The 25382-nt window shown below is 37.7% G+C and overlaps 1 protein-coding gene and 1 long non-coding RNA gene across 13 annotated transcripts in view; one reads left to right on the plus strand and one right to left on the minus strand.

Moving 5' to 3' along the window:
- CDKAL1 (CDKAL1 threonylcarbamoyladenosine tRNA methylthiotransferase) overlaps positions 1-25382 on the minus strand; it is a 663683-nt gene that overhangs the window by 568044 nt on the left and 70257 nt on the right. For 3 of the 9 annotated variants that reach the window (XM_072813958.1, XM_072813959.1, XM_072813957.1), the window contains exon 4: positions 10137-10212. The exons of the other annotated variants lie outside the window; for them this stretch is intronic. In XM_072813958.1, coding sequence (XP_072670059.1) covers positions 10137-10212 — 76 coding nt within the window. The remainder of the gene's footprint in view (positions 1-10136; positions 10213-25382) is intronic. 9 annotated transcript variants of the gene reach the window in all.
- Positions 472-19612, plus strand: LOC140626267 (uncharacterized). 4 transcript variants are annotated; one of them, XR_012025460.1, is made up of 4 exons: positions 4429-4555; positions 4700-4825; positions 5059-5249; positions 19426-19612. It is a non-coding gene; the product is annotated as an uncharacterized lncRNA (long non-coding RNA). The 4 variants fall into 4 exon arrangements; XR_012025459.1 differs by lacking the exon at positions 19426-19612 and adding an exon at positions 14401-14553; XR_012025458.1 differs by lacking the exons at positions 4429-4555; positions 5059-5249; positions 19426-19612 and adding an exon at positions 472-1187 and having other exon boundaries at positions 4700-4893.

The raw sequence follows: 25382 nt of genomic DNA on the forward strand, positions 1-25382 counted from the left end.
CCCAGGAGAGCTGCTTGTTCTAAAAGGAACACACACACACCAGGCAACCTCTCAATCTACAGGTCACTGTATACCAGTAAAAAAACTACACTTACAAAAATATCATGAAAGATGTTTTTTTCATCCTACAGGAATAATAATTATAGAAAAAAAAAAAGAAAAAGAAAAAACCCTATGCATTAAAAATAAATTAGAAGGCCCGACGCGGTAGATCTTCCACAGGCCTGATCTCTACCATCTGGAGGTTCTTACAGGGATCTAGAGACATTTTCTGCATCACCTGACTAGCTCATCTGGAAGGGCTGGCTGCTCAGAAAGCTGGCTCCAACCCCAAAAGTCTTCTTCATCTAATTATTCAACAGCAGCCCAAGCTTAGACCTGGAAAGCTACGGTTCTCATGTTGGCCTTGAAGGAGGCTGTTTCAATAATAGTTCAGGGATTAGGTAATAGGACCAAAGGTAGACTGTTCATTATGGGAAAACAAAGGCTCAATTAGGAAAGAGGCTTTTATAAAAATACAAGTACTTGTAGCTGCCTGGATATGGGAAATGACAGAGGGAGGAGCTAAAGGTTTCTGAACTGGAGAGTTGACAGAGAGAGAGAGAGATACTGAGACACCATAACAAAGGAAGAAGCTCTACAGAGAAGCAGATCAGAGGAGGAGAATGTAGCTTCAGTGGGAAACATGATGTTCACTTTAAGATGACTATCCAGTGATCCACGCCAAGCGACCGCACCACAAGCAACTGTAAACACATGAAAGAACTCATCTAAGATCAGGGATGCCCACGTCACCAGGGATGACAGACAGCAGGCAATGGGGTGAGGAGGGCTATTTTACAGCAGGGGTAAAAATCATCAAGAAGATGGAAATATGTCACACAGGCATAGTAAGCGGTCAGGACTTCAAAAGAGGAGTGTTCGCCTGATTGAGTAATGGTGACAGAACAATGGACTTAAAGTGGCAGCGCAGAACACTCTGCTGACCTCTTCTCCACCTTATGAATCAGAGGGCATTTGCCTAGAAGTCACAAGTGCAATTGAAATGCTTGACTTGATTTCCTACAGATTTCAATGTGACTATGCAATAAATTAGAGCTCAATAACCACATTTGCATAGCATTTTACCACTTGCAAAGCATTTTTAAATACATTATCTCATCTGAGCTCCACAACATCCCCATGAGGTAAGTATTTATAATCTCCACCTTCTGGATGAGGAAACAGGTAAGAAAAATGTCGTGACTTGCAAAAAGGCATCATAAGCAGGAAGTTGGGAGGTAAGGCCAGGATGGATCACTTACTCTCAAGGCTAAACTGACTCTGCACTACCAATTTCCCTCTGAGGAAGCGACTGTGATGTGAGCTGTCCTCACTCACTCCCATGTACAGGCATTTTCTCTTTCATAATGCCCCAAACTAAGCTATTTATTCATACATACACTCACCTATTTTCCTCTAAGGAAAATAAATTTTACATTTAGGATATTACAAATTACCTCTACTCCTCGTGAAAAGATTTATAAGTAGAAAGAAGAGGTGAGAAAGCAAGTAACAGGGGCTGATTAAGAATATAAGCTAATTAAGAATATAACCACCAAGAGAAAACTGGAACTCCCCTTACCCTCTCTACCCTTCTCTATCGATTTACTACAAAGTCACTGAGTGGGGCTGAAAGAAGCAAGCAACAGTACTAGGGGAAGGTGAGAGGCAGCACAAGGAGTATCAGAGCCCATCCGCAGTAAAAAGGGTGTCAGAGCACAAGCAGAATGAGGAAGGTATCTGTATAGGAGGATGGTGGCATGGGGTATCAGTGCCCGAGAAACAAAGAGCGTGAGTATGGTCAAAAAGGAGAGTGGTCTGACATGAGATAGCACAGTTTGAGCAAAGTGAGAGCACCCACCAAGGCAGACAGCTCAGCTCAGAGTTGCAGAGACTGAGAAGAGCAAGACAGGCATCCCTGCAGGGGATGGCCCAGCCTGGGTTGTCAGGACTACAGTACAAGGAGATGGACAGGTGCATGAAAGGGCAGCCTGGCATGGAGTATCAAAACCAAAGGGAGGTAAGGTGGCTCTGCCAAAAGCACACACAAGGTGAGAGAGGGAGGTGTGTGTGCAGGAGGATGGCCCCATGCAGTTTTAGAAGAACATGTGCAGAATGCACTGGAATCCAGTAAGGACAAGCAGGCATCCGTGTAAAAACACAGCAAGATGCAAGAGCACAGGAGTTCCAGAAACATCAAGGTTTGATAAGGAATAGAAAATTGACACTCCCCCAAAAAAACTCTCACAAAATACATCCTAAAGGAAAAAATAAACTTTACAGTGTGGAAACTCAGCAGACACCACCTTAACAAATTGATCAAAGTTAACATCACCAATAATGAGACAAATGAAAGTCAGGTGCCACATGACAGGACACATGGAGAGGAACCAGCATTGCTTTCAAAGATATTCCTGCCAAAGATGCAAAACTTGAACCTACTCGTGAGAGACATCAGAAAAACACAAGTTAGAGAACAAACATTCAAATTACTGGACTACACCCCCTCAAAAATGTCAAAGATAAAAAGCCAAGAAAAAAGACAAAAACTAGTCCAGATTAAGGGAGTCTTCAAGACATCTGAAAAGTCCGTGCAAGAAGGGATTACAAAATTGGTCCCCCTACTGTAAATACAGGGCACCACAGGAATAACGTGAAAGCGGCGGCTCGCAGACCAGGTGGCAGTGCCGTGCAGCTGTTAATGCCCCATGTTTAATGGCTATATTGGGGTTGTATAAGAGAATAACTTCGCAGACACTGAAGAAATTTGGGAATGATGAGGCATTGAGTAAATAGCTTCCCAGCAAATGGCTGAAAGAAGAGATTTTCGGTATTGCTCTTGTAACTTTACTATAAACACCATTTTTTTAAGTGTTATTTTTGAAACGAGATTAGAGAAGTAGGCTGCTCAGCAATATAAGGAGATATAGCTAATACCAAAAAAAAACAAAAAGAACAAAACAAAAATAAACCTCTAAGAGAATGTAAAGCACTATAAAATAAGAAACATGACTCTATCTGCAAGGACATATTTTTTTTCCCTGACAGGAAAACAAGGATCAGTTTTATGGAAACAGCATCAGTGGCAGGACCAATAAAGCTACTGACAAAGTGGGGTTTTTTTTTTAATGTTTAAAGGAATATATATTTTAAAAAGTCAAAAGAGAAAAAAAAAGAATATTCACATGTATGATTTTCATAAGTCTTTCCCTATATACAGAGAAATAAGTGAAGTTGATTCAGGGCCAAGTAATTAATATCTCCAGTTCCTTTAGTATTGTATTAGATAACATTCAGACTTTAACATTTTACTATTCACATACTACCTCATTTCCAACTAAAAAAGAGTAATCTAGCTTCCTTCGTAGTATTTTTAAATATCCATAATACATTCAAGATATATTCAGAATAAAAACAGTAATAAACTAGGGGAAAATAGTATTTTCCTCAAACACAAAAAGAGCATCTACCGAAGATCCTACAGCTGACATCATACCTAACACTGAAAGACTGAATTCTTTCTTCCTAAGATCAAGGATCCAGAAAAGATGTCTAATCTTACCTCTCGTATTCAACATAATACAGGAAGGTCTAGAAGACATGGTGAAGCAAAAGAAGAAATAAAACAAATATCAATCAGAAAGAGGGAAATAAAACTCTGCAGATAATATGATTATCTATGTAGAAAATTCCAGTTATTTGCAAAAAAACAAACTCCTAGCAATAAGTGAATTCTGCAAGGTTGCAGAATATAAGATCAACAAACAAAAGTCAATTGCATTTGTATATACCAACAACGAATAAGTGAAATCAAAATCAAAAAAGCAATACCACGCAGCCTGGGTGGCTCAGCGGTTTAGCGCCGCCTTCAGCCCAGGTCGTCATCCTTAGAGACCCGGGATCGAGTCCCATGTCGGCTCCCTGCATGGAGCCTGCTTCTTCCTCTGCCTGTGTCTCTGCCTCTCTCTCTCAATCCTCTCTGTGTGTTCTCATGAATAAATAAATAAAATCTTAAAAAAAAAAAAAGCAATACCACTTACAATTGCCCCAAGAACATGAAAAACTTAGGTATAAACCTAACAAAATATGTACTGGATCTGTAGGCTAAAATTATAAAATTTTGTTGAAAGAAATGAAAGAACAACATCACTGGAGAGACTTATCATGTTACTGGATTGGAAAAAGTCATAAAGATGTTAATTCTTCCCCAAACTAATCTATAAGTTTTAACACAATTCCTATCAAAATTCCAGAAAGGTTTCTGGCACACACAGGCAAACTTATTCCAAACTTTATATGGCAAGGGAAACTCCCTAAAATAGCCAAAAGGAAAAACCAAATGGAAGGAATCCGCCTACCTGATTTCAAGATTACTTCTATCACTATGGTGATAGAACTGGGGAGATGCTTTGTAACCTGGGGAGATGCTTCCTGGGAACAGAAACAGGAATAGTGAACTAGCAAACTAGGAATTTAATCCACTGCCAGAATGGAAGTCTTCACACACAGTATGGTGTGTTCATGGACCAGTTTCTAGCGATGAGTTTCTAATTCACCTGTTTTCTAAGTGGGAGGATTTGTCACAATTACCTTGTTCCTTTATCCACAGTACTTTGCTGGATGTACTAGAAGCATAGATTTTCTCTTTTGGCTTTAGGGTCACCAAAGAGCAAGAAGATACTATCAGACCTGATGGAGAAAGCTGTACATCAAACAAACAAGTTGGACTCAGAGGGAAATGCAGTCATGAAGAAGAACAAGTACCTTCTCCCTTGGAAAAGTGGTGACTAAAAAAAAAAAAAAAAGGAACAGTGGTGACTGTATCCTTATAAAATGTATTCATATGAGAAAGGATGTATTTGGATTTTGGCCAGCCAGAGTGGTAGATTTTGTAAATACTGTTGGTTAGCAAACCCAGCACCCTATTTCCAAACTGTTTCTCCCTTCCCCTAACTCCACCAGAGGCTGGAAAAGCTAACCCCCATTTTCACGGCTAACCCCCTTCCTTCCGTCCAGTTAGGCGTGGCCCTGTGAAACAGGTGGTCCCTAACACTTACGGGGAAGTCTGCTGTGCTGCAAGGCTTCCAGGAAGACTTTCAGCTTCCCAGAAAAATGAAGAGATGTTCTAGGAAAGCTTTTGGTTTCCTGGTAAAATGAAGAGATGCTGCTGTCAATCTATGCTCCTTCACAGTGCCTCAAATAGAAAGGTAATGCCTCCAGCAGGAGCAACCACCTTGTGACCATGAAGGTGGCCCAGAGAATTTAAAGACCAGCAGCCTTAACACTGCAGAGCTGCTAACCCAATGTCAGCATATACTGACCTCCAAACTTTTTTCGTGAGAAAAATAAGCCCTCATTAGTTTAATCCACTGTTGATTACATGTTCTGTTCCATACAATGAAAAGCAACCCTATGTTTACTGCAGCATTATTTACAATAGCCAAACTACAGAAGCAGCCCAAGTGTCCAACCACAGAGAAATGGATAAGATGTGTGTGTGTGTGTGTGTGTGTGTGTGTACCTAGAAGGTATTATGCCAAGTGAAATAGGTCAGAGAAAGACAAATACTGTATGATTTCATTTATATGTGGAATCTAAAAGACAAAACTAACAAAAAGCAGAAACAGACCCATAAGCAGAGAACAAACTGATGGTTATCACAGGGGTGGTTGGTGGGAGATGGGCAAAATGGGTGCAGGGAAGTGGGAGATGCAAGCTTCCAGATATGGAGTAAGTCACAGGAATAAAAGGTACAACATAGATGCATACCATGGGTCAATGATAATAAAATATCATTGTATGGTGACAGATGGGGGCTCCACATCCTCAACCCCCACCTCCATACAAAGTAACTGCAGCAAAGAAAACATTGATCCTAAATCTGACTTGAATGGTTGGGGGTAGCATCACATAATGTATGGAGAAGTCAAATCACTATGTTGTACACCTGAAACTAATATAACAACCTGTGCCAACTACAATGAAGAAAGAAAAGTGGGACGCCTGGGTGGCTCCGCAGTTGGGCATCTGTCTTTGACTCAGTGTGATCCCAGAGTCACAGGATTGAGTCCCATATCGGGCTTCCTGTATGGAGCCTGCTTCTCCCTCTGCCTATGTCTCTGCCTCTCTCTCTCTGTCTCTCATGAATAAATAAATAAAATCTTTAAAAAAGAAAAAAGAAAAGCATTCCTAATATATTATGAGGGTATTACGTTACCTCATAATAGATTAAAATATGAATAATGATTTACTATCACATGAACACTAATGTCTAATACTACTGTACCTAATATTTCTAGAGCCTTTTAGAGTACTTTCATATTAATTTGATAATATGTGTTATAATATATAATCTCATGTATTATTTCACATAGCCTCTCAGGACCTCAGTTCTTTTCTCTCATTCAACATGTATTTTTAAGTGGCTACTACACGTTAAGCACTCTCCTAGAATCCAAGAAAACAGAAAGTGATCAAGATTTAGTCAAGACCTCCACTTCCTTCCAGCTGACTTTCCATCAGGAAACATATTTGCAACATGAAAAAGGCATGAAATGCTCTGTTCTCACACCAATATGTAATAGGCAATGAACCTCGGTTTGCTGTATAACATAGGCGGGGCGGGTGGGGGGGAATAATACCAGAAGGGGGCTTCTGAATGAGACCACTCTAACTCAGTCTAGGAAGAGGGGAAGAGTAATACCTGTGAATTTAAAAGTTAAATAATTACAAAGTAAAAGAAGTATGGGAAAGAAGCATACTCAATCCACATCCTCAACCCCCACCTCCATACAAAGTAACTGCAGCAAAGAAAACATTGATCCTAAATCTGACTTGAATGGTTGGGGGTAGCAGAACATAATTAAGGCAGGTCTCAGAGACATGGCTATTGTTTTAAGCTCAAAGCAGAAAGAAGTCTGATAATATGCTTAAATAGGTCAAAGGGGTAGAGAGTCCTCCAATTACAATTTTATAGAAGCTGATTTATTTTTTTAAGGTAACAGTCCACATTTTCTTCTATTTCAAAATCTTCATTACAGCAAAATCTGTTTGTGCTGAGCTATACCCAGAAGCAATTCGTTGACTTTACATGCCTTACTTCTACTTAATGCCATAGGGAAAATAGATCTAAATATTACAAATCACTTAAGAGGGTTAAAATACACAGAACCCATTTGAACCAAATATGTCTAAAGGCTTATTAAACTGTACCTTATAGCAATATATATTGACTTTTTACACACTACCTATATAACTAGACTCAGAAAATCCTAATTTTCAGGAATTTATCATAAGCCACAAAGACATTCAAAACTTTTCAATTAATTTAGTGAATTTCACCTATTTCCCTGGTGAGAACTGTGGGAAGGAAACATACCAGCCCAATACACACACGTCTGGAATTCTTGTTCACTAAGGAATGCAGAAATGGTTAAACAGGGGCGCCTTGGTGGCTCAGCTGGTTAACTGTCTGCCTTTGGCTCAGATCATGATCTCAGAGTCCTGGGATCCAGCCCCATGTCAGACTCCCTGCTCAGTGGGAAGCCTGCTTCCCCTTTTCCCACTACCTCTCCCCTTGCTCGTATGCACGCTTTCCCAAATAAATGAAATCTTAAAAAAAAAAAAAAAAAAAAAGTTAAACAGACACATATGAACTGAACATTTTAACTTAATTCACCAATAAATTTTTCTCTAATAGACTTTATGTTTGATAGATAAGAGAACCCAGGTAAATATTCAAAAGTAGTTAGCTAAAATAGAACAGAATATTTAACTATTTCTAGATTACAGCTAGAAAAAATTACTAGTCTCATCCTGATTTAGTCTTGCAAAAGGCTATACTTTCCCCAATAGAAATAGCATCATTTTTCCTAGGAATTAACTATCTGTAAGATCTTTATCCAGAATGCTTCAGTTGTATCTTTTTGCAACCAGAGCAAAAACAAATATTGTCTTTTTGTATTAAGTATGTTAAGTATTCTAGGAAATCATGTTACTACTCAGAAACAGAGGGAGAGAGGAAGTGAGAATATTTTATAAACCATAATCATAGGATCTATGCCAAAAAACATAGAAACATGAGACAAAATTTCATTCCAACAGAACCATTATTATAAAAAAACTTTCTAGTCCATAGTCTAATACCACTTGTTAATGTGAGTATAATAAACTCAATTAAACAAACAAATTGGCTTCCATACACTCTGTAGCAAAGTATGGCATACTGTAGTATGAAATACAAAAGCCTATGTAAAAAATGTTAGTACTAAGTAATCTTATAATTTGGAATACTTCTCAAATTTTTGTCTCATTTTTTCACAGAGTACTTCCTTCACTTGCAGAAATTGATGCCTATAAATTAATTCTAGCCCTCAGATCTAATTTGTGAGATCATAGCCCAGTTTTATGAGTTTGTGGGACTCAGAGTGGCAGTGAGGTGTTAGGAGCACAGAAGTAAAGAGAAGCAGGGATCCAACTACATCCAAGGCAGGATTTCTGTATTGTATATACAAGACTGAGCAGTAACTGAACACCCTAGTATCTATCTGCCTAGCTTGCTCCTCAGTCAGAGCTAACAAAAAGCATCTTTGGGAAGGAGGAAAGTCTTAGCAAAAACAGATAAATGAAAACTTATGAGTTCTTCTAATGAGTTGCTGCTGATGAGGATGAACAGTCTGTGCAGGACAGTAGGAGCTGCCTCTGTGGATGTCAGCTCTAAACACTCCTACAAAATAGTCTCTGCCAAGAGCTGACCGCCAGCTCCTCATCTCAGTAGTCACTCCTTAGTAGTACCAAATACCTATTTCATAAACTGAAAACAAACCCCTTAAATTAGGTAGTGAACTCTCCAAACTACAAAGATCTCATCTCAAGAAAAGAATTCCACAACAGGCAGCATGTAAAAGGTTCTCCGGTCTCTCAAAGAAAGCGCATTAAGTAGCCAATATTCCTTAAAGATATACATAATCCTGACTACCATTTATTAAGCATGTTCCTTTGTGCCAGCCTGAAAGAACTTTATTTGCATAAATTAATTCAATCCTACAACAATTCCATGCTGCAGGTTATCTCAATTTTACGGATAAGGATCCTGAGCTTAAATAACTTGACCAAAGTTACACATTACCAAATGGCAAAACAGGAATTTGACTTTGACAGTCTGGCTATAGACTCTTCAACCATATTTTTTTTCTAGGTATTTATTTAAATTCCAGTTAGTTAACACACAGTATAACATTAGTTCAGGTGTAGAATTCAGTGATTCAACATTTACATACAACATCCAGTGCTCATCACCCATTTAACCCCTCCCCCTCAAGTACCTCCCCTCTGGTGATCATCAGTGTTTTCCCTAGAGTTAAGAGTCTGGAAAAAAAAAAAAAAAAAGAGTCTGTTTCCTGGTTTCTTTCTCTTTTTATTCCCCCCATGTTCATCTGTTTTGTTCCTTAAATTCCACACAGGAGTGAAATCATATGGTATTTTTCTTTCTCTGATTGACTTATTTGGCTTAGCATACTACTCTCTAGCTCCAGCCACATCACTGCAAATGGCAAGATTTCATTGCTCTTGGTGGTTAATATACCACTTCTTCTCTATCCATTGATCAGTCCATGGACATTCAGGCTCTTTTCATAGTTTGGCTATTGTAAATAGTACTGCTATAAGCAATAGGGTACATATATCCCTCTGAATCAGTATTTTTGTCTTCTTTGGGTAAATACCTAGTAGTACAACTGCTGGAGCATAGAGTGGCTTTTTGAGGAGCCTCTATACTGTTTTCCACAGTGGCTACACCAGCTTCCATGCCTACCAACAGCGTACAAGGGTTCCCCTTTCTCCACCTCCTCGCCAACACTTGTTTGTGTTGTTAACTTTAGCCACTGTGACTGGTGTGAGGGTATATTTCATTGTAGTTTTGATTTGTATTTCCTTGATGATGAGTGATGTTGAGCATCTTTTCAGGTGTCTGCTAGCCATCTGCATGTCTTCTTTAGAAAAATGTCTATTCATACCTTCTGCCCGTTCTTTTAATTGGACTATTTGTTTTTTTCATATTCAGTTTTATAACTTCTTTATGTATTTTGGATACTAACCCTTTATCAGACATGGAGAACACAGACAGTAACCTCTTTGACATGGGCTGTAGCAGCTTCTTACTAGGTATATCTCCTGAGGTAGGGGAAACAAAAGCAAAAGTAAAATATTGGGACTACATCAAAATAAAAAGCTTCTGCACAGCAAAGGAAACAATCAACAAAACTAAAAGGCAACCAGTGGAATCAGAAAAGATATTTGCAAATAGACTCTGCAACCTTAACCACCACTGCTGCCAAATGTATTTAAAAGCACATCAAAATATATCAGTAATAAAATAGGGGTCTACTAAATCATACTATTTTTCTTTATGTCAGGTACCATCGTTAAGAAACCAACAAAATATATCCTATTAAATAACCAATCTCCACCCTGATTTACTTTGTAAAACACAGATAGCAAACATCTTGCACTGAGTGAAAAGTTTATGAATTGGTATATTACTTCTTCTATAAACTATAGAAACAGACTTTATTTTAACAAACTTTGAACACAACATAGCAATTACCCTTTCCCTATGAGTTTGGAAAAGTTATAATGTAAAAGATACCATTTTAAAACCATTAATACACTGAGTAATGTAAATGCATAAAATAAGTCTAAGCTGGCAAGCTATATTATGTCATATCCCATTACCCATATTCTAAATGGATCACTGCATAAACTTACTAGTCTGCTTACTAGTTTTTGCTTACAAAGTCAGCTTATAAACTGATTATCTTAAGACTTTTCAAAAAATATTCTTTTTCTAAAATAAGGGTATAGATTTCACTGCAACTGAAAACCCTCTTTTGGTTATTAAAAATGAATTGGTTTTCTGCAATGAAACCTGACTAAAACAGTTCACATGAAGAGAAGTTGTATGCCTGTCTTATCCTGGAAATGTACAGTTTATTGCCTCGCTAACAAAAACAACAATAACAACCACCCTACCTTTTAATATACCTCTCTTACCCAAAAAAGTCCAAACAAGACCAATACAATTGGTCCCTACAAATATGCTTAGGCACAAAAACATTTTACTGAAAAAAGCCTAGCAAATCCAAGTGGTCTCCTTTTGTTTCAGAACAGTAAAAACAAATACACACACACACACACACACACACACACACACACACACACTTCTATGTATCAGTTTCTAATGCAAATGATAACTAACTTCTTTATAGGATGAAAGTTGTACTAAGTAATAGTTAAGATAATTCCATATTATAATTATACTTAAATGTAAATTGTAAACTTGAGGAAGCAGTAAGGTAGAATGGCAATGACTTTGGGAGAAAAATGTGTTAACAGCAGTGAAAGAATAATACAGAAGGACTAAACACCCCCCCTTTCTTTCTTTCCCTTTCTCTTTTTTAAAAGATTTTAAGTAATCTCTACACCCAACATGGGGTTCAAACCTACAACCCTGAGATCAAGAGTTGCATGCTCTTCTGACTGAGCCATCCAGGCACCCCTGAACCTATCTTTTTCAAATCTCAATGAACAAAAGAAATGAAACTAAAAAAGAGAAACACCACAAGTATTCTAACCTGGTAAAAAGCCAAACTTAATCTATAAATTTTTGAAAAATGTCACCTGGAAGCACACTAAACAAATGAAACTGAAAACAAAATATTTTGATAATCAACCTTTCTTCGCTCCCTTTGTTCACATTATCCATCCAAAATCCAAAAGCAAGACTATGAAGATGAAAAGGAAAATAAGAAAATTCACAAACATCTCACTGATAGAACCCAATTTTTGTTTTAAAAATTAGAGAATTTCAAACATATGAGTAAGAACTTAGGAAATATAGTACCCATGAACTTGTGGTGGCAGGGTTAAGACTCAAATCTTCACTCTACCAACATATTAGCTATGTGACATTAGTCAATCCTTAACCTCTGGAGCTCTGCTGTCTTCATCTATGATGTAGGGATAATATTTGTGGATGTGTTGACAAGATTAAAGATGATCTGTGCAAAGTTGCCGCTAGGACAGAGCCAGCGCTGTAGAAGCTTAACAACTGGTACATTATTTAAATTCTGTAAAAATTCTTTAAAAGGGGTGCCTGGCTGGCTTGGGTGGAAGAACATGCAACTCTCAATCCCCAGGATGGAGGTTTGAGCCCCACATTGGATATAGAGAGTACTTTAAAATAAAACCTTTTAAAAAATTAAATAAATAAACAAATAAAAGTTCTTTGAGAATCTGGACAAATAATTATTTTCAACAGTTTTAAATTTAGTAGTTCTAAAAGGATATTAAGTTTGTAAATCAGAACATCTTCAAGCTATCCTGTTAAATACACACTGTCTGGTTAATAATGTCTCAGATATTACCATTTCCCTCCAATAGACTGAGGTATTTTTGTGGGTTTTTTTTTTTCCCTCAAATAGAAGCTATGGTGTTTAGCCTGTGAGAAATCAGATTTTTAGCCCAAACTTTGTTTTACCTATTTAGCCAGCAAATATGAATTAAAAATAGGGCTGAAAACCTACCAGAAGGATACTGAGAAATTCTTAACATGGAAAAACTGAGTACACTTGCCATGGATAATTTGCTTATATTGAACACAAGAAGAAAAGAAGATTCCTAACAATTTATTCAAGTCAGAGAGAGGTATGACTAGCTTTCTACTAAATTACTTATTGAGACTGTGCTGCAACCTTTTCAAGTCAGTTGAATGAACACACACAGAAGTTAGATATTTATTTTTTAAACCAGTTTATGGTATTTTTTTTTCAAGGTTTTATTTAAATTCCAGTCAGTTAACACGCAGCATAACGTTAGTTTCAGGTGTACAATATGGTAATTCAGCATGTCCATACATCACCCAGTGCTCATCACAAGTGTACTCCTTAATCTCCATCACCTATTTCCCCCATTCTCTCACCTCCTCTCTGGTGACCATCAGTTTGTTCTTCATTGTTAAGAATCTGTTTTCTTGGTTTGCCTCTTTTTCCCCTTTGCTTCTTTGTTTTGCTTTTTAAATTCCACATGTGTGAGATCATATGGTAGTTGTCTTTCTTTCACTGACTTATTTCACTTAGCATAATACTCTCTAGCTCTACCCATGCCATCACAAATGACAAGATTTCATTCTTTTTATGGCTAACACATCATTGTATATGTATGCATGTGGGTATGTGTGTGTGTGTGTGTGTATAGATGTATACATATCTTCTTTATCCATTCATCAATCAATGGGCACTTGGGCTGTTTCCATAATTTGGCTATTTTAGATATGCTACTACAAAAATGGGGGTGCACGTATCCCTTTGAATTATTTTTTGTATTTTGGGGCCGATACCAGTAGTGCAATTAGTAGATCATAGGGAGCTCTATTTTTAACTTTCTGAGGAACCTCCATACTATTCTCCAGAGTGGCTGCACTAGTTTATATTCCCACCAAAGGTGCATGAGGGCTCCGAGGACTCCCCCTTCTCCACATCCTTGCCAACACCTGTTGTTTCTTGTGGTGTTAATTTTAGCCATTCTGACAACTGTAAGGTGATATTTCATTGTAGTTTATTTCCCAGATGTGAGCATCTTTTCATGTGTCTGTTGGCCATCTGTATATCTTCTTTGGAAAAATGTCTATTCATGTCTTCTGCCCATTTTTAATTAGATTATTCATTTTTCACTATTGAGTTTTAGAAGTTCTTTAATACATTTTGGCTACTAACCCTTTATTGGATGTGTCACTTGCAAAAAGCTTCTCCCATTCCATCAAATGCCTTTTAGTTTTGTTGACGGTTTCTTTTTTTTTTTTTTTTTTTAAGATTTATTTATTTATGAGAGACACAGAGAGGCAGAGACATAGGCAGAGGGAGAAGCAGGCTCCCTGCAGGAACCTCAATGTGGGACTCGATCCCAGATCCAGGGATCATGCCCTGAGCCAAAGGCAGAGACGCTCAACCACTGAGCAACCCAGCCGTCCCTGTTAATTGTTTCCCTCACTGGGCAGAAGCTTTTTATTTTGATGTAGTCCCAATAGTTTATTTTTGCTTTTGTTTCCCTGCCTCAGGAGACACATCTAGAAAGAAGTTGCTATGGCAAGTTAGGGGGATAGGAAGCAGGATATGGAAACATTAATGCAATTCAATCAAATAAACAGATAGTAGAGCTAAACCAGATAGTTTAACCAATAGTTTAACCAGATAGTTAACCAGATAGTTTAACCAGATAGTTTAACCAGATAGTTAGCTAACCAGATAGCTAACCAAAGAGCTAAAACAAAACAGTGCCTCATCAGATCATTTCTTGGAACTGCAGGGCTCCAGAAGACCTAACCAGTCAAGTATCTATGGGACTCACTAGACAGCCAAATGTAAACAGACATATAAACACACTGAAACAGAAGAAAATAAGGGAACTGTGGAATTGTTCAAAAAATGAAGAATTCCCACAGGGATGGCTCAGTCCGTTAAGCGTATGCCTTCGGCTCAGGTCATGACCTCAGGGTCCTGGGATCACACCCTGTGTCGGGCTCCCTACTCAGCAAGGAGCCTGCTTCTCCCTCCTCCTCTGCCTCCTGCTCCCCCTGCTCATGCTCTGTCAAATAAATAAATAGAATCTTTTTTTAAAAATGAATATTTTTCAAATTTGTTTTACAGAATTGTACAAATGGTAACTAAAATCTGTATTTGTTTTACATCACTGCAAGTGAATACTAGGTGAATCCTCGTGAATACCACAGCTATTTAGTAAAAAAATACTTTCTCATTTTCAAAAGAATCTAATACATGTACAAAAATGTGTACCATATTTTAAGTTTCTAAAACTGTCTTTGGAGAACAAATTTGAGGCTATAACCAAATTATCCAGAACAAGCCCTATGAAGTTAGCTCAGCTTCTTAAGAAGATTAAATTGAAAGGAAACATTCTACACGTGCAATCTAATTGACAAATCTAACCTAAAAAGAAACGTATAGTTATACAAAATGTTTGTGCCCATTTGGCATGACAGAAGTATATTTTCTCACATGAAACTGACAATGTGAAACTGAGCATTAAATGTAATGGTACAATTCTACAATCAAATAGGACGTATGCCCTGACACTCTTATCCTCAAGACTGCAGCCATTAATTTAATCAAAACATTATTAATTTCTGGCATGAAGCCTTCTGTTACACAGGCAAAAACAAATTAAGCTATATCTGAACTGCCTATGTATCACTCCTCTGCTCCCATCTACATATTTGGCTATATTTAAAGACTGCTTACAATGTTATTAGTTATGCAGCCTACACACAGACTGCTCATGAGGTGACCCACTAGTGAAGTCACCTGGACAGCTCTAAACTAGTAAAACATTTCAATACCCATGTCACACAGAGGCAGGTCCCTGCTAAAAACAAGTGCAGGAAGAAAGCTTTAAAATGACACTAAACATCTAAAAGGCAATATGATATCACCTTCTGAAGCAACTGATTACTAATAAGAACAGAGAGACACCAAATGTTAGCCCCAAAAGTGTTTTCCCTTAAATTTGGAATAAAAAGTCATATATTTAACTTATCTTTTAAAATATCCATATTTTTAGAGCTGCATACAGAACTGATACAAGGGTCAAATGACATGGTATCTGGAATTGCTTTAAAACTCCTCAGTAAAAACAGAATTAAGAGAAAAAAAGAAAATAAATCTTATTCAATCTTTTGATAGGTCCGTGTTCACTCACCTATTCCTTCTACTTGTATGTTTGAGCTTTTTCACGATAAACATAACTCTTAAATATGAAAAAAGAAGACAAATGCATATAAAAATTTAGCATATGGTAAAGGTGGCATTTCAAATCAGAGGAAAATGGTAAATGACTCAATAAATGGTATCAGAACTGGTTAGTCTTCAGTGGGGAGGGGAATATCAGGAGAACTGGTTAATCACGGGGGAGGGGAGAGCGCTGTGTCCACAAATCACAGATAAAGCAAAATAAATTGACTATAGCTCAACAATTTTAAGTATAAGAAAATGAAACCATTAAAGTAACAGCAGAAATATTCAAAGAATTATAATCACCACCTTGAAGTAAAAACCAAACATTCACGTCAACTGTATAACAAATAATTACTTTCCTCGTAGCCAAAACAACCATAAGCAAACAAATATAACAAAGAGAGGACAATCTGGAAATTGTGTCACAGAGGTTTAACTTTCCCCAAATAGAGAGTGTCTACAAATTAGTAAGGATCATCCAACAGAAAAATGATTAACGGATATGGATAGGTCACAGAAAAGGAAATAAAAATAGCTCTAATAAGAAATGCAAATTAAAAGACACTGAGATAGCACTTTTCATTCATCAGTCTAATGAAGATTATTAAAAAAGGCTAATAATACACTATATGGGCAAGGCTCTGGGGAAGCTAGCAAGCCCATATGTTGATAATGGAAGCCTAAATGAGTACAATCTCTACAGATAACAATTTGGCAATATCCATCAAAATTACAAATTTATATACCTTTTAAGCCAAGTATTTATTCTATAGATGTATCTACACATGTGCAAAATGATACACACAGAGATGTAGGTATCCCTGTAGCACAGATGCAGGTAGTAGTAAAAAACAAGAAGAGAAACACACATATCTGGAATAAAGACCTGGTTAAATAAATTATCCTATATCTGGACAATAGAATACAATACTACTTTAAAAAAACAGAATAATGAAATTTGTAATGAAATGGTATTAAATGATCACCAAATTATATTGTTAAATGAAAATGGTGCAAAACCACACGTATTATACGCTACCTTTTACATAAACGGAGAAAGTAAAAAACATATGTGCAGTTGTGTGTATATACATTCATTCTTATAAACCCAAATCCTTCATAGAAAGAGAAATCATAATACTGGGTTTGCTCAGAAAAAGTTGGTGCCCGGGTCAGATGGATGGAGTCATATCAGTGTATACGCTTTGGCTCCTTTAGAATTTTGTACCATGTGAATAAATTATTTATTCAAAAAAATTTTAATATTCTTACTTTGAGCCAAAAAAATGACACTAATAGTAAACACCAGAATCTTGATTATGTACACCATCAATTTTAAACTGAAATACAAACAAACATGTTGGGTCCTGAGTCACAGAGAAAGCCTTCCCTATCCAAAATATACTAATGAAAGAATTAGCCTCCCAAAAGTGTTATCACTTCAAAATAATCTTTCATCTCTAATTTGCTCTCATTGAGACTATCAGAATCCTTCCTACATCCAGAGAGGTAGAAGGCACAATCAACTGTCCGTTATATTTGCTAGTCTAGATTACCAAGAGACAATAGTTTGCCAGCAATTTTTCTCTACACTAAAGTAAGTTGATGAAATGATCACAATTGGAAGAAAATTAGTTTAGGGTGGACTGATGTGAACTAATGCACGTTCTCAGCTGAAAGGAGACAACAAAAATAAAAGGTAGTTAAGTGGTTAAAAGAAAGCAATCTATAGCAGAGAAATGTGGGAAAATTCCAGAGGCATATGAAAGACAAGCCCAGAAAATTATTGATGATAAAATTAAAATGTGGTCATCCTAATATGCAAGGAATATTATGTATCTGTGTGTGTGTATGTGTATGTGTAGATATATATATAAATTCACGAATATATTAAAAATAAATAAATTTCCTAGAGGTCAGACATGAGTCTTCTGATAATCCACAGACTACTACACATGATAACTGAAAAATCATCCACACCTGGAAATACCCTTCTGAGATTTCAGACCTAAAGTAAGGTCCCAGACATTTTCTAATTTTCTAAAAAGGAAAAATACAAAAAGACACTACAGAGAGAGAACAGATTGCTATTAGACTTCATTTCTATTAGGTTGAATTCTAAAAGAAAAGATCTGAGGAAGAATTAGTTCAACCTACAAAATTAGCCCATTCCACCAGATAGGAAACATTTTCGGGCATGCGTGAGCAGAGAATTTACTACCACAGACCTTTTCTGACAAAATTATTCAAAACAGATTTTATAGTTGGATTTTGTTGACATATTTCCTCACCTTTTATAATTTGCTAATTTTTGTTTCCATCATGTGGATACGATTTACTCACAGGAGGGAGAAAGGGAGAACAGGGGGTGGGGAACAAGAGACTGAAAACTCTGAGTATCAGTTATTGGTCCTATACTGCGTTTTGGGCAGGAAGAGTGAGCAATGAGACCACATGTAATTTCCAAGTCAACATTATTTTAAAAAAGTAAAAGTGTTTCAGGAGCCCAGACAGAGAGAGAATGAGAGTGACAGCATGCGTGCACAGAGGTACACACATGTAAACACAAACACATACACAGCAGCTGTGAGGAACTGCCCCCCCGCCACACACACACACACACACACCCGGCAAGGCCAGTCATTCTGCTAGAGTCCCACACATGCAAAGCAAAACATTACTTTACGACACATAAAGTCACAGGCATGAAAAAGAATCAATTATTAATGTCTAATAATTTTAAGATTAGTACAAAACCGGCCCAAATCTAAAAAATCCATGAAAAATCGTTCATGTAAAGGTGCTTGCCTCATTGCAAAAACATCTATTCCAATTCTCATTACACTAGCTGTAATCACAAACCACAAACACCAGTAGTTCTACAGCATTAAAAACAAAGCATATCATGCAAATCTTTTTGAGTAACTTAAATTATGTTATTTATTTTTTTTATAAAACATTATCCTTGCTAAGAGTAGATAAAGGCCCTAAACAAGCATTTTCATGTTCTTTCCAGATCTGGCTTCCCAAGGTAGTACTAGCTCCAACTGTTTGACTAAACCAGTTGTAGAGTACTTGACTGCAGGCAACTTCAGGCACATTCTCATTTAGTCCTTGCTCACAAGCTAAAAAAAATAACTGGCTTCCTCTCTCGACTGGTAACAAAGTTTTAACAGATGGTGCTGTTAGATGAGTAAAGTATAGTACTGAACACAACTAATGACTAACCATATGTCAGCAACAAAACAGTGTTCTTACTAAGGATATAACACACTGGATTTTGTTTACTTGTTTATTTTTGGATAGACTAAAACACAGTACAATGCTGATACTAATTTGGAACCAGGAACAAACCTAAAAAAGTGCTAAAAGGTAGGAGCAGACCTTCCAAATTCTTAGATTCTTCAATCTCCTAAAGAATACGGAGTATACCAAACAAAAGTACACAAAGTACCAATTTCACCATCAATGCAGATTATTTTTCTTAATTCAAGAATTTTCTCAACTTTGGCCACAGTCCTTTGACAGTGGAGAAGTACTATCACTTGTATGATCTACTTTAAACTTCTCCTTTCCTCAGGAAACTTCTATCAGTCCAAATGGTGATATCTGGGATCCCTGGGTGGCGCAGCGGTTTGGCGCCTGCCTTTGGCCCAGGGCGTGATCCTGGAGACCCCGGATCGAATCCCACGTCGGGCTCCCGGTGCATGGAGCCTGCTTCTCCCTCTGCCTGTGTTGCTGCATCTCTCTCTCTCTCTGTGATTATCATGAATAAATAAATAAAATCTTTAAAAAAAAAATGGTGATATTTTAGAATCTACTATACATAAGTTAATTTATTTCAGGAACAACAGGCCCCACCTAAATTTAAAGTACCATGAGCTATCTATGAAGAGCTATCTCAGTATATGAGTATTTAACATTCTTAATAATGTAACAGGCTGAAACAAACACAAAAACACAAACATCACACATCCTGGCACTACTCTATTCTTACAAACACCTCCACCTCAAGAAAAAAAAAGGGCCAGATACCTGTAGCCATCACCTCCTCTATTAATAGCTCTACTATTATAGTGTTAAATTGTGCTTTGAAGTCAGGCAATTCTAATGGTGAATGGAGATGCTTGAAATCTTTCTCCTCCAACACTAATGTTATGACTCTAAGTGCCATCTGTGACAGCCTATGGATCATTTAACAAGAAGGCATAATTAACTGATTAAAATATGCATTTAAAGATATGTAACATTTTTATTTAGAAACACATGTGGCCATTTCAAGTAAACAAGTATGGGCATTTCAACAAATACAGTGTTGGAATAATAGGGAAAATGCAAAACCCAGGTGAGACAGGCTGCTTGCTCCATATTTCCCTTTTTCTGTTAGTTTGGTAACCAGAAGAAATTGATCATCTAAGAACTATTTTCAGTTCAGTTTCTGCTCTTTCCTGATGAAAGAAATATTTGTCTATTACCTTCAGAAAAAGCAACTACAAACACACAACCTATGCATGGGTGAGGTATCAAGAGTATCTGCTTGGGAGTCAATATCCCAAGCATTATCCCCACTTACTTCCTACCACTGACCCTAAGCAAGCTACCTAAACCCTACAAGCCTCAAAACCTTCATCTTTGGGGCACCTGGTGGCTCAGTCGGTTAAGTGTCTGCCTTCAGGTCAGGTCATGATCTTAGGGTCCTGGGATCAAGCCCCAAGGCAAAGGCAAACCCCCTGCCAGGGGATGGGGTGGGGTCCCTGCTCAGTGGGGAGTCCACTTCTCCCTCTGTTCCTCCCTGCTACCCCTGATCCTGTTCTCTCTGAAATAAATAAAATCTTTAAAAAAAACAAAACAAAACAAAAAAACAAAACAAAAAAAAACTTCATCTCTAAGATAGATTAATACCATTCACCAGGAGGACAAGAGAAAATAGTATATGTAAAGCACCGGCACAGAGTAAGGCAAAAAGAAGCCAAATAAATAAAACCTAACTTCATAAAACTCACACAAACAGCCAGAACATATTTTAAAACCTCGGTGGGAGACACACAGCTCTTTTTTGCCCAGAACTGAAACAGTCTATGAAAAGTTTCATGAAAGTTAACTTTCTTTCCCATTTCATATCTAACTTTTTTGTAGCATTTTAGGATCAGCTCCTTCAAACTGATAAAATTTTCCAACATACCCTAAGCAGACCTCAAATCAATAGGTAATAAACACAGAAATATATCCTTATGACAAGACCTTAGGAACATTGTGCTTTAAAGTTTCCCTTTTGATTCTTTGCTTTTCTCATTCTACATTTATTTACAAATGATCCTTTGGTGCTCAGATAAACTACACCCAGACTTCTCTATTACCTTCTTGAAATTCTACACATCCAGCTTCTCTGTGTATACAAACCTACAGAGGCAATCAGGTCAACCTTATCTGCTTTCTCTCTTCTCTGTGTTCTACAGCTTATAAGGAAAAAGTCTGGAAAGATACAATCTCCAACAAAAATTATCTTGTCATGATAAAGTGGTTATAAATTACTAAAAAACCAGCTCCCATTATGCAGAAAGCTTTCCTTTTAACTTTCTAAATAATCAACATAGGGATTTTTTTTATTTAATCTTAGCCTATTAAATGTTACATGAATATGTTATCTAAAACATAATACTAAAAGCCCCCACCTGAAGGGACGCCTGGGTGGCTCAGCAGTTGAGCATCTGCCTTCAGCTCAGGGTGTGATCTCAAGTTTGGGGATCAAGCCCACATCAGGCTCCTTGTGAGGAGCCCACTTCTCCCTCTATGTCTCTGCCTCCCTGTGTCTCTCATGAATAAATAAATAAAATCTTTAAAAAAAAAAAAAAACCACAGTTTTTAAGACACTGAATGTCACACAATGAAGGACATTGACCCCCGAGAGGGAGCATGCAAATCAGGTGGGCTCCAGCTTACTGCCTTGAAAGAGTTTCCAGTCTGAGTTATATGAACAAGACAGTCCAAAGGACTCCACAATGAGAAGACCAGAGTCAAGAGTTCGGGTAACCAAGATTTGCTATAGTCTGCAGGATGGAGTACTGGAGAGAAGCAAGCTACACAGCAAAAGAATTCCAGAGATCTGCAGAGGTTGCTCTTGAAATTTTGTCTGAGTCCTGATCAAGGCATAGTGAGAAAGCTTCCCAAAGGCAGGGAAAGAATGATGTCAGAAGAATGAAGGTAACAGTGTGCAAAGCTCACTCAGGGCTGGAAGTAATGTTTGTTCTCTCCAGTCATGCGGGAAAATAGGATCCATGGGAATACTGGGTAAGGTACACAGAAGGGTCTTGCCTTGGCAGCAGCCTGACTGAGCATGGTTTTACTCAGATTCAAAAAATCAAGCTACATCCCAGAACAAATATGAAGAATATTTACAGGGATACAAAATTATCCAGCAAGGTAATACTTACAATGTCAAACATCCAATCAGAAGTTATTGGGCATATAAAAACTAAGGAAAATAAAAATCCCCATAATGCAGAGAAAATCAGTAAATCAAAACGGACCCAGAATTAATACAGACATTGGCATTAGAAGACAAACAGATTTAAAAATTAGAACTACATTACATATGTTCAAAAAATTAAGCATAGACCTGAATGAAAGATTAAAAAGAAGAAGAAGAAGAAGAAGAAGAAGAAGAAGAAGAAGAAGCAGCAGCAGCAGCAGCAGCAGCAGCAGCAGCACTAGAGATTAAACTCAGCTGCTCTGGGTTCTTCACCTGGCAACCTGACCCTAACCTTTACTATTCAAAGATTTGAGTCATTAATCATTCTGCCCTTTTGAGGTGCTGTAGGTTCCCACTAACTTTTAGTACTGGGAATGGAAGTATTAAAAGGTAGCCCAGAAAACCTCCTGAATTCCAGATTTTGTCTCCTTGACTCCACTGTGTAACAGTAACCCAATTTCCCCCCTTAGTAATCAGCGAGTAAATTAGCCTCTTCTTTTGCCTATTAGTTCAGGGATACAAAGACCCCAAAATGGCCAAGTTGCAGTCTCATCTTCCAATTCAATGTAGCCATTGTTGTTTCCCCTAGTGGAAACATCCACCCCTTGGCAACTAAGATCTCCAAACCAGCAGAACCCAGTATTCCCAGGACAGGTAGCAAAAGTTCTACAAATGATTATTAAGTATAATAGTGAGAAAACCACTCTCACTTCTAACCCTTGATTCCCACAACCATAAATTCTCACTATGAGAGAGACAGCACCTTGTAATTCAAAGTATATCCTACATCTTGCAAAACAGAACCGCATCCTTTCATGATATTGTCTCTCAACTGGTGCTGTAACTGAAATAATGAGTTATCAATTCCACCTTTCAATTAAGCTGGCCACTTTCAGGGAACAGGATACACGGCACATGACAAGACCAGTTAATTCCAAGGACATAAGCCCATTCTACACCTTTCTTGCTGTGGAATCATTCCCTGAGCAAAACAATACAGAATGCCAGGACAGTGGATAAAGTATTCTGCGAATACACAGATGGTGGTGCTAGCAAAAGCATTATAGGTAAAGAAAGCAAATTTATATGAAGAATATGTGGCTATTCCAGTGAGGATAAATCTTTGCCTGCTCTATAATGGAAGAGGTCCACTGTAGTCAACTATCAACAAATAATTGACTGGTTCCCTTGAAGAATGGTACTGCATCAGGGACTCAATTTTGAACTCTCGGTTGTCAGATTAGACACTTAGCAACAGCATTAACCAGGTGAACCTTGTTAAGAGAAAGGCCATACTGCTGAACCATGGACTCCCCATCCTGCCAACACAGCCACTTTCTCATGAGCCCATTGAGCAACCCCTAAAGTGGCTACAGAAAGAGACTGACATTCACAAAGCACATCATTTTGCCCACCTCATTAGCAAAAGTTTCCTTTGCAGTAGATGCCCTTTAATGAGCATTCACAAGGGACACAATCTTCACAGTTTGTGAATATTTAGAGTGGTCCATTCACACACCTTTTCTCTACTCTTCCTTATCACCCATCTTCAGATCCTTTTCCTTCCACATCCCTGACCATCCAGACAAAACATTACCAACAACTCATTAATCAATGTAGATCTGTATCTCTGGTGCATCTACTAAAAATATAGTAGGAAAAAAAAAAAGCCCACATTGTTCAAAGTTCTGCCCACTAGATGGACTTTCCTTCATCATTGTCATTCATGGTTAGTCTCAAGTGGTGCTTTGGCGCTGCAATGTTTGCTTTTGAGTGGTACCAGCATGTCATACAGACTCATTTGTAAATCAGGCTCAAGTTTTTTTCTTCTTTGCTCAACTGGTCATAAGGAACTCCCAGGAGGCCATAGGCATGGTCTGAAGGAAACAATGAAACAAAAGCTGGTCTCAAAGGTTTCTGAGCCACCTGCTCGTATAACCTAGCTATACCTTCCAGACCTACCCAAGTTTAGCCTGTTATAACTATAACTATCTCCATTTGATAATAGAGTCTGCTGTTCAATCCCACTCAATGGCAAAATGGGTCAGACAACACCTAATTCATGAGAGGAAGCTCAAGCCACATGGTCACCTGACTTCTCACAATTGAGTACTCAGTCTCTAACGAGGCCCCCCATACAAGCCAGGAGCTGTTTCTCAAAAGAAAAATCACTACCTGCAGAAGAGGACATAGATTTGCATCAAATTCCTTGAGGTCTGCACTGTGACTCTCTTATTGGTACTTGCCAGAGGCAAATAATAGAGAGAAGGAGGAAAAAGTAGGAGGTGAAAAAGTCATAGAATACCACCTTTGCTCACAATATCCTCCTTGTTTCTAAAGGCAATGGAAACAGATGGATGCCACTCCCTAAATCTACACACCTCTGAGATTTAATCAGTATGTCAAGGCTATAGTCCCAAATAATAAAGGAGACCCAGAGAAAAGATTATCAGTGAGTTTTTCTTCCTTGCCCTGAGAAACTGGATGTGACAATTTCCTTCATATTAGAAAATAATATAATGAATTCGGTTAAAAGGAAGTGGAAACCAAGATGAGTAAGAAGAACTAAATGTCTCACTGTTCAAAACCAGCCCAGGTAACTGAGATCCCAGAGTAATGACAGAACAAGCAGGTGAAGCTGCAGAATCAGTAATTTCTAAAGAATCCCGGAGGAAGAATATGAAAACACAAGAGGTAGGCATATATTCCAATTTTCCAAATTAAGGTAAATTGTGTAACTTGCCCATGTGCTATCAATCCTCAAAGGACTATAATTACACCATTTAAAATATGGTTTAAGACCACTACAGAAAGAAATCACTAACCAATGGGGCAAAGTCTGAAATCCTAAGACCAAATAACAGCAAGGCTAACTTCAATTCTTCCTAAGAGTTCGAAGACCTTCCTGAATGAACTCTGCCACATGAAGGAGCCTACCCCTCTCAGAAGCTAGAGTGAAATCCAATAAGCTAACCTTCCATATTATAATTGAAAAGAAAAATTTTTTATAAAAAGTTAAAATCCAGTGGTCCCAGGGTGTTAAGAGTTGAAAAGGGCTTTATGATTTG

The sequence above is a fragment of the Canis lupus genome, chromosome 37, assembly GCF_048164855.1.
Source record: "Canis lupus baileyi chromosome 37, mCanLup2.hap1, whole genome shotgun sequence".
NCBI lineage: Eukaryota > Metazoa > Chordata > Mammalia > Carnivora > Canidae > Canis > Canis lupus.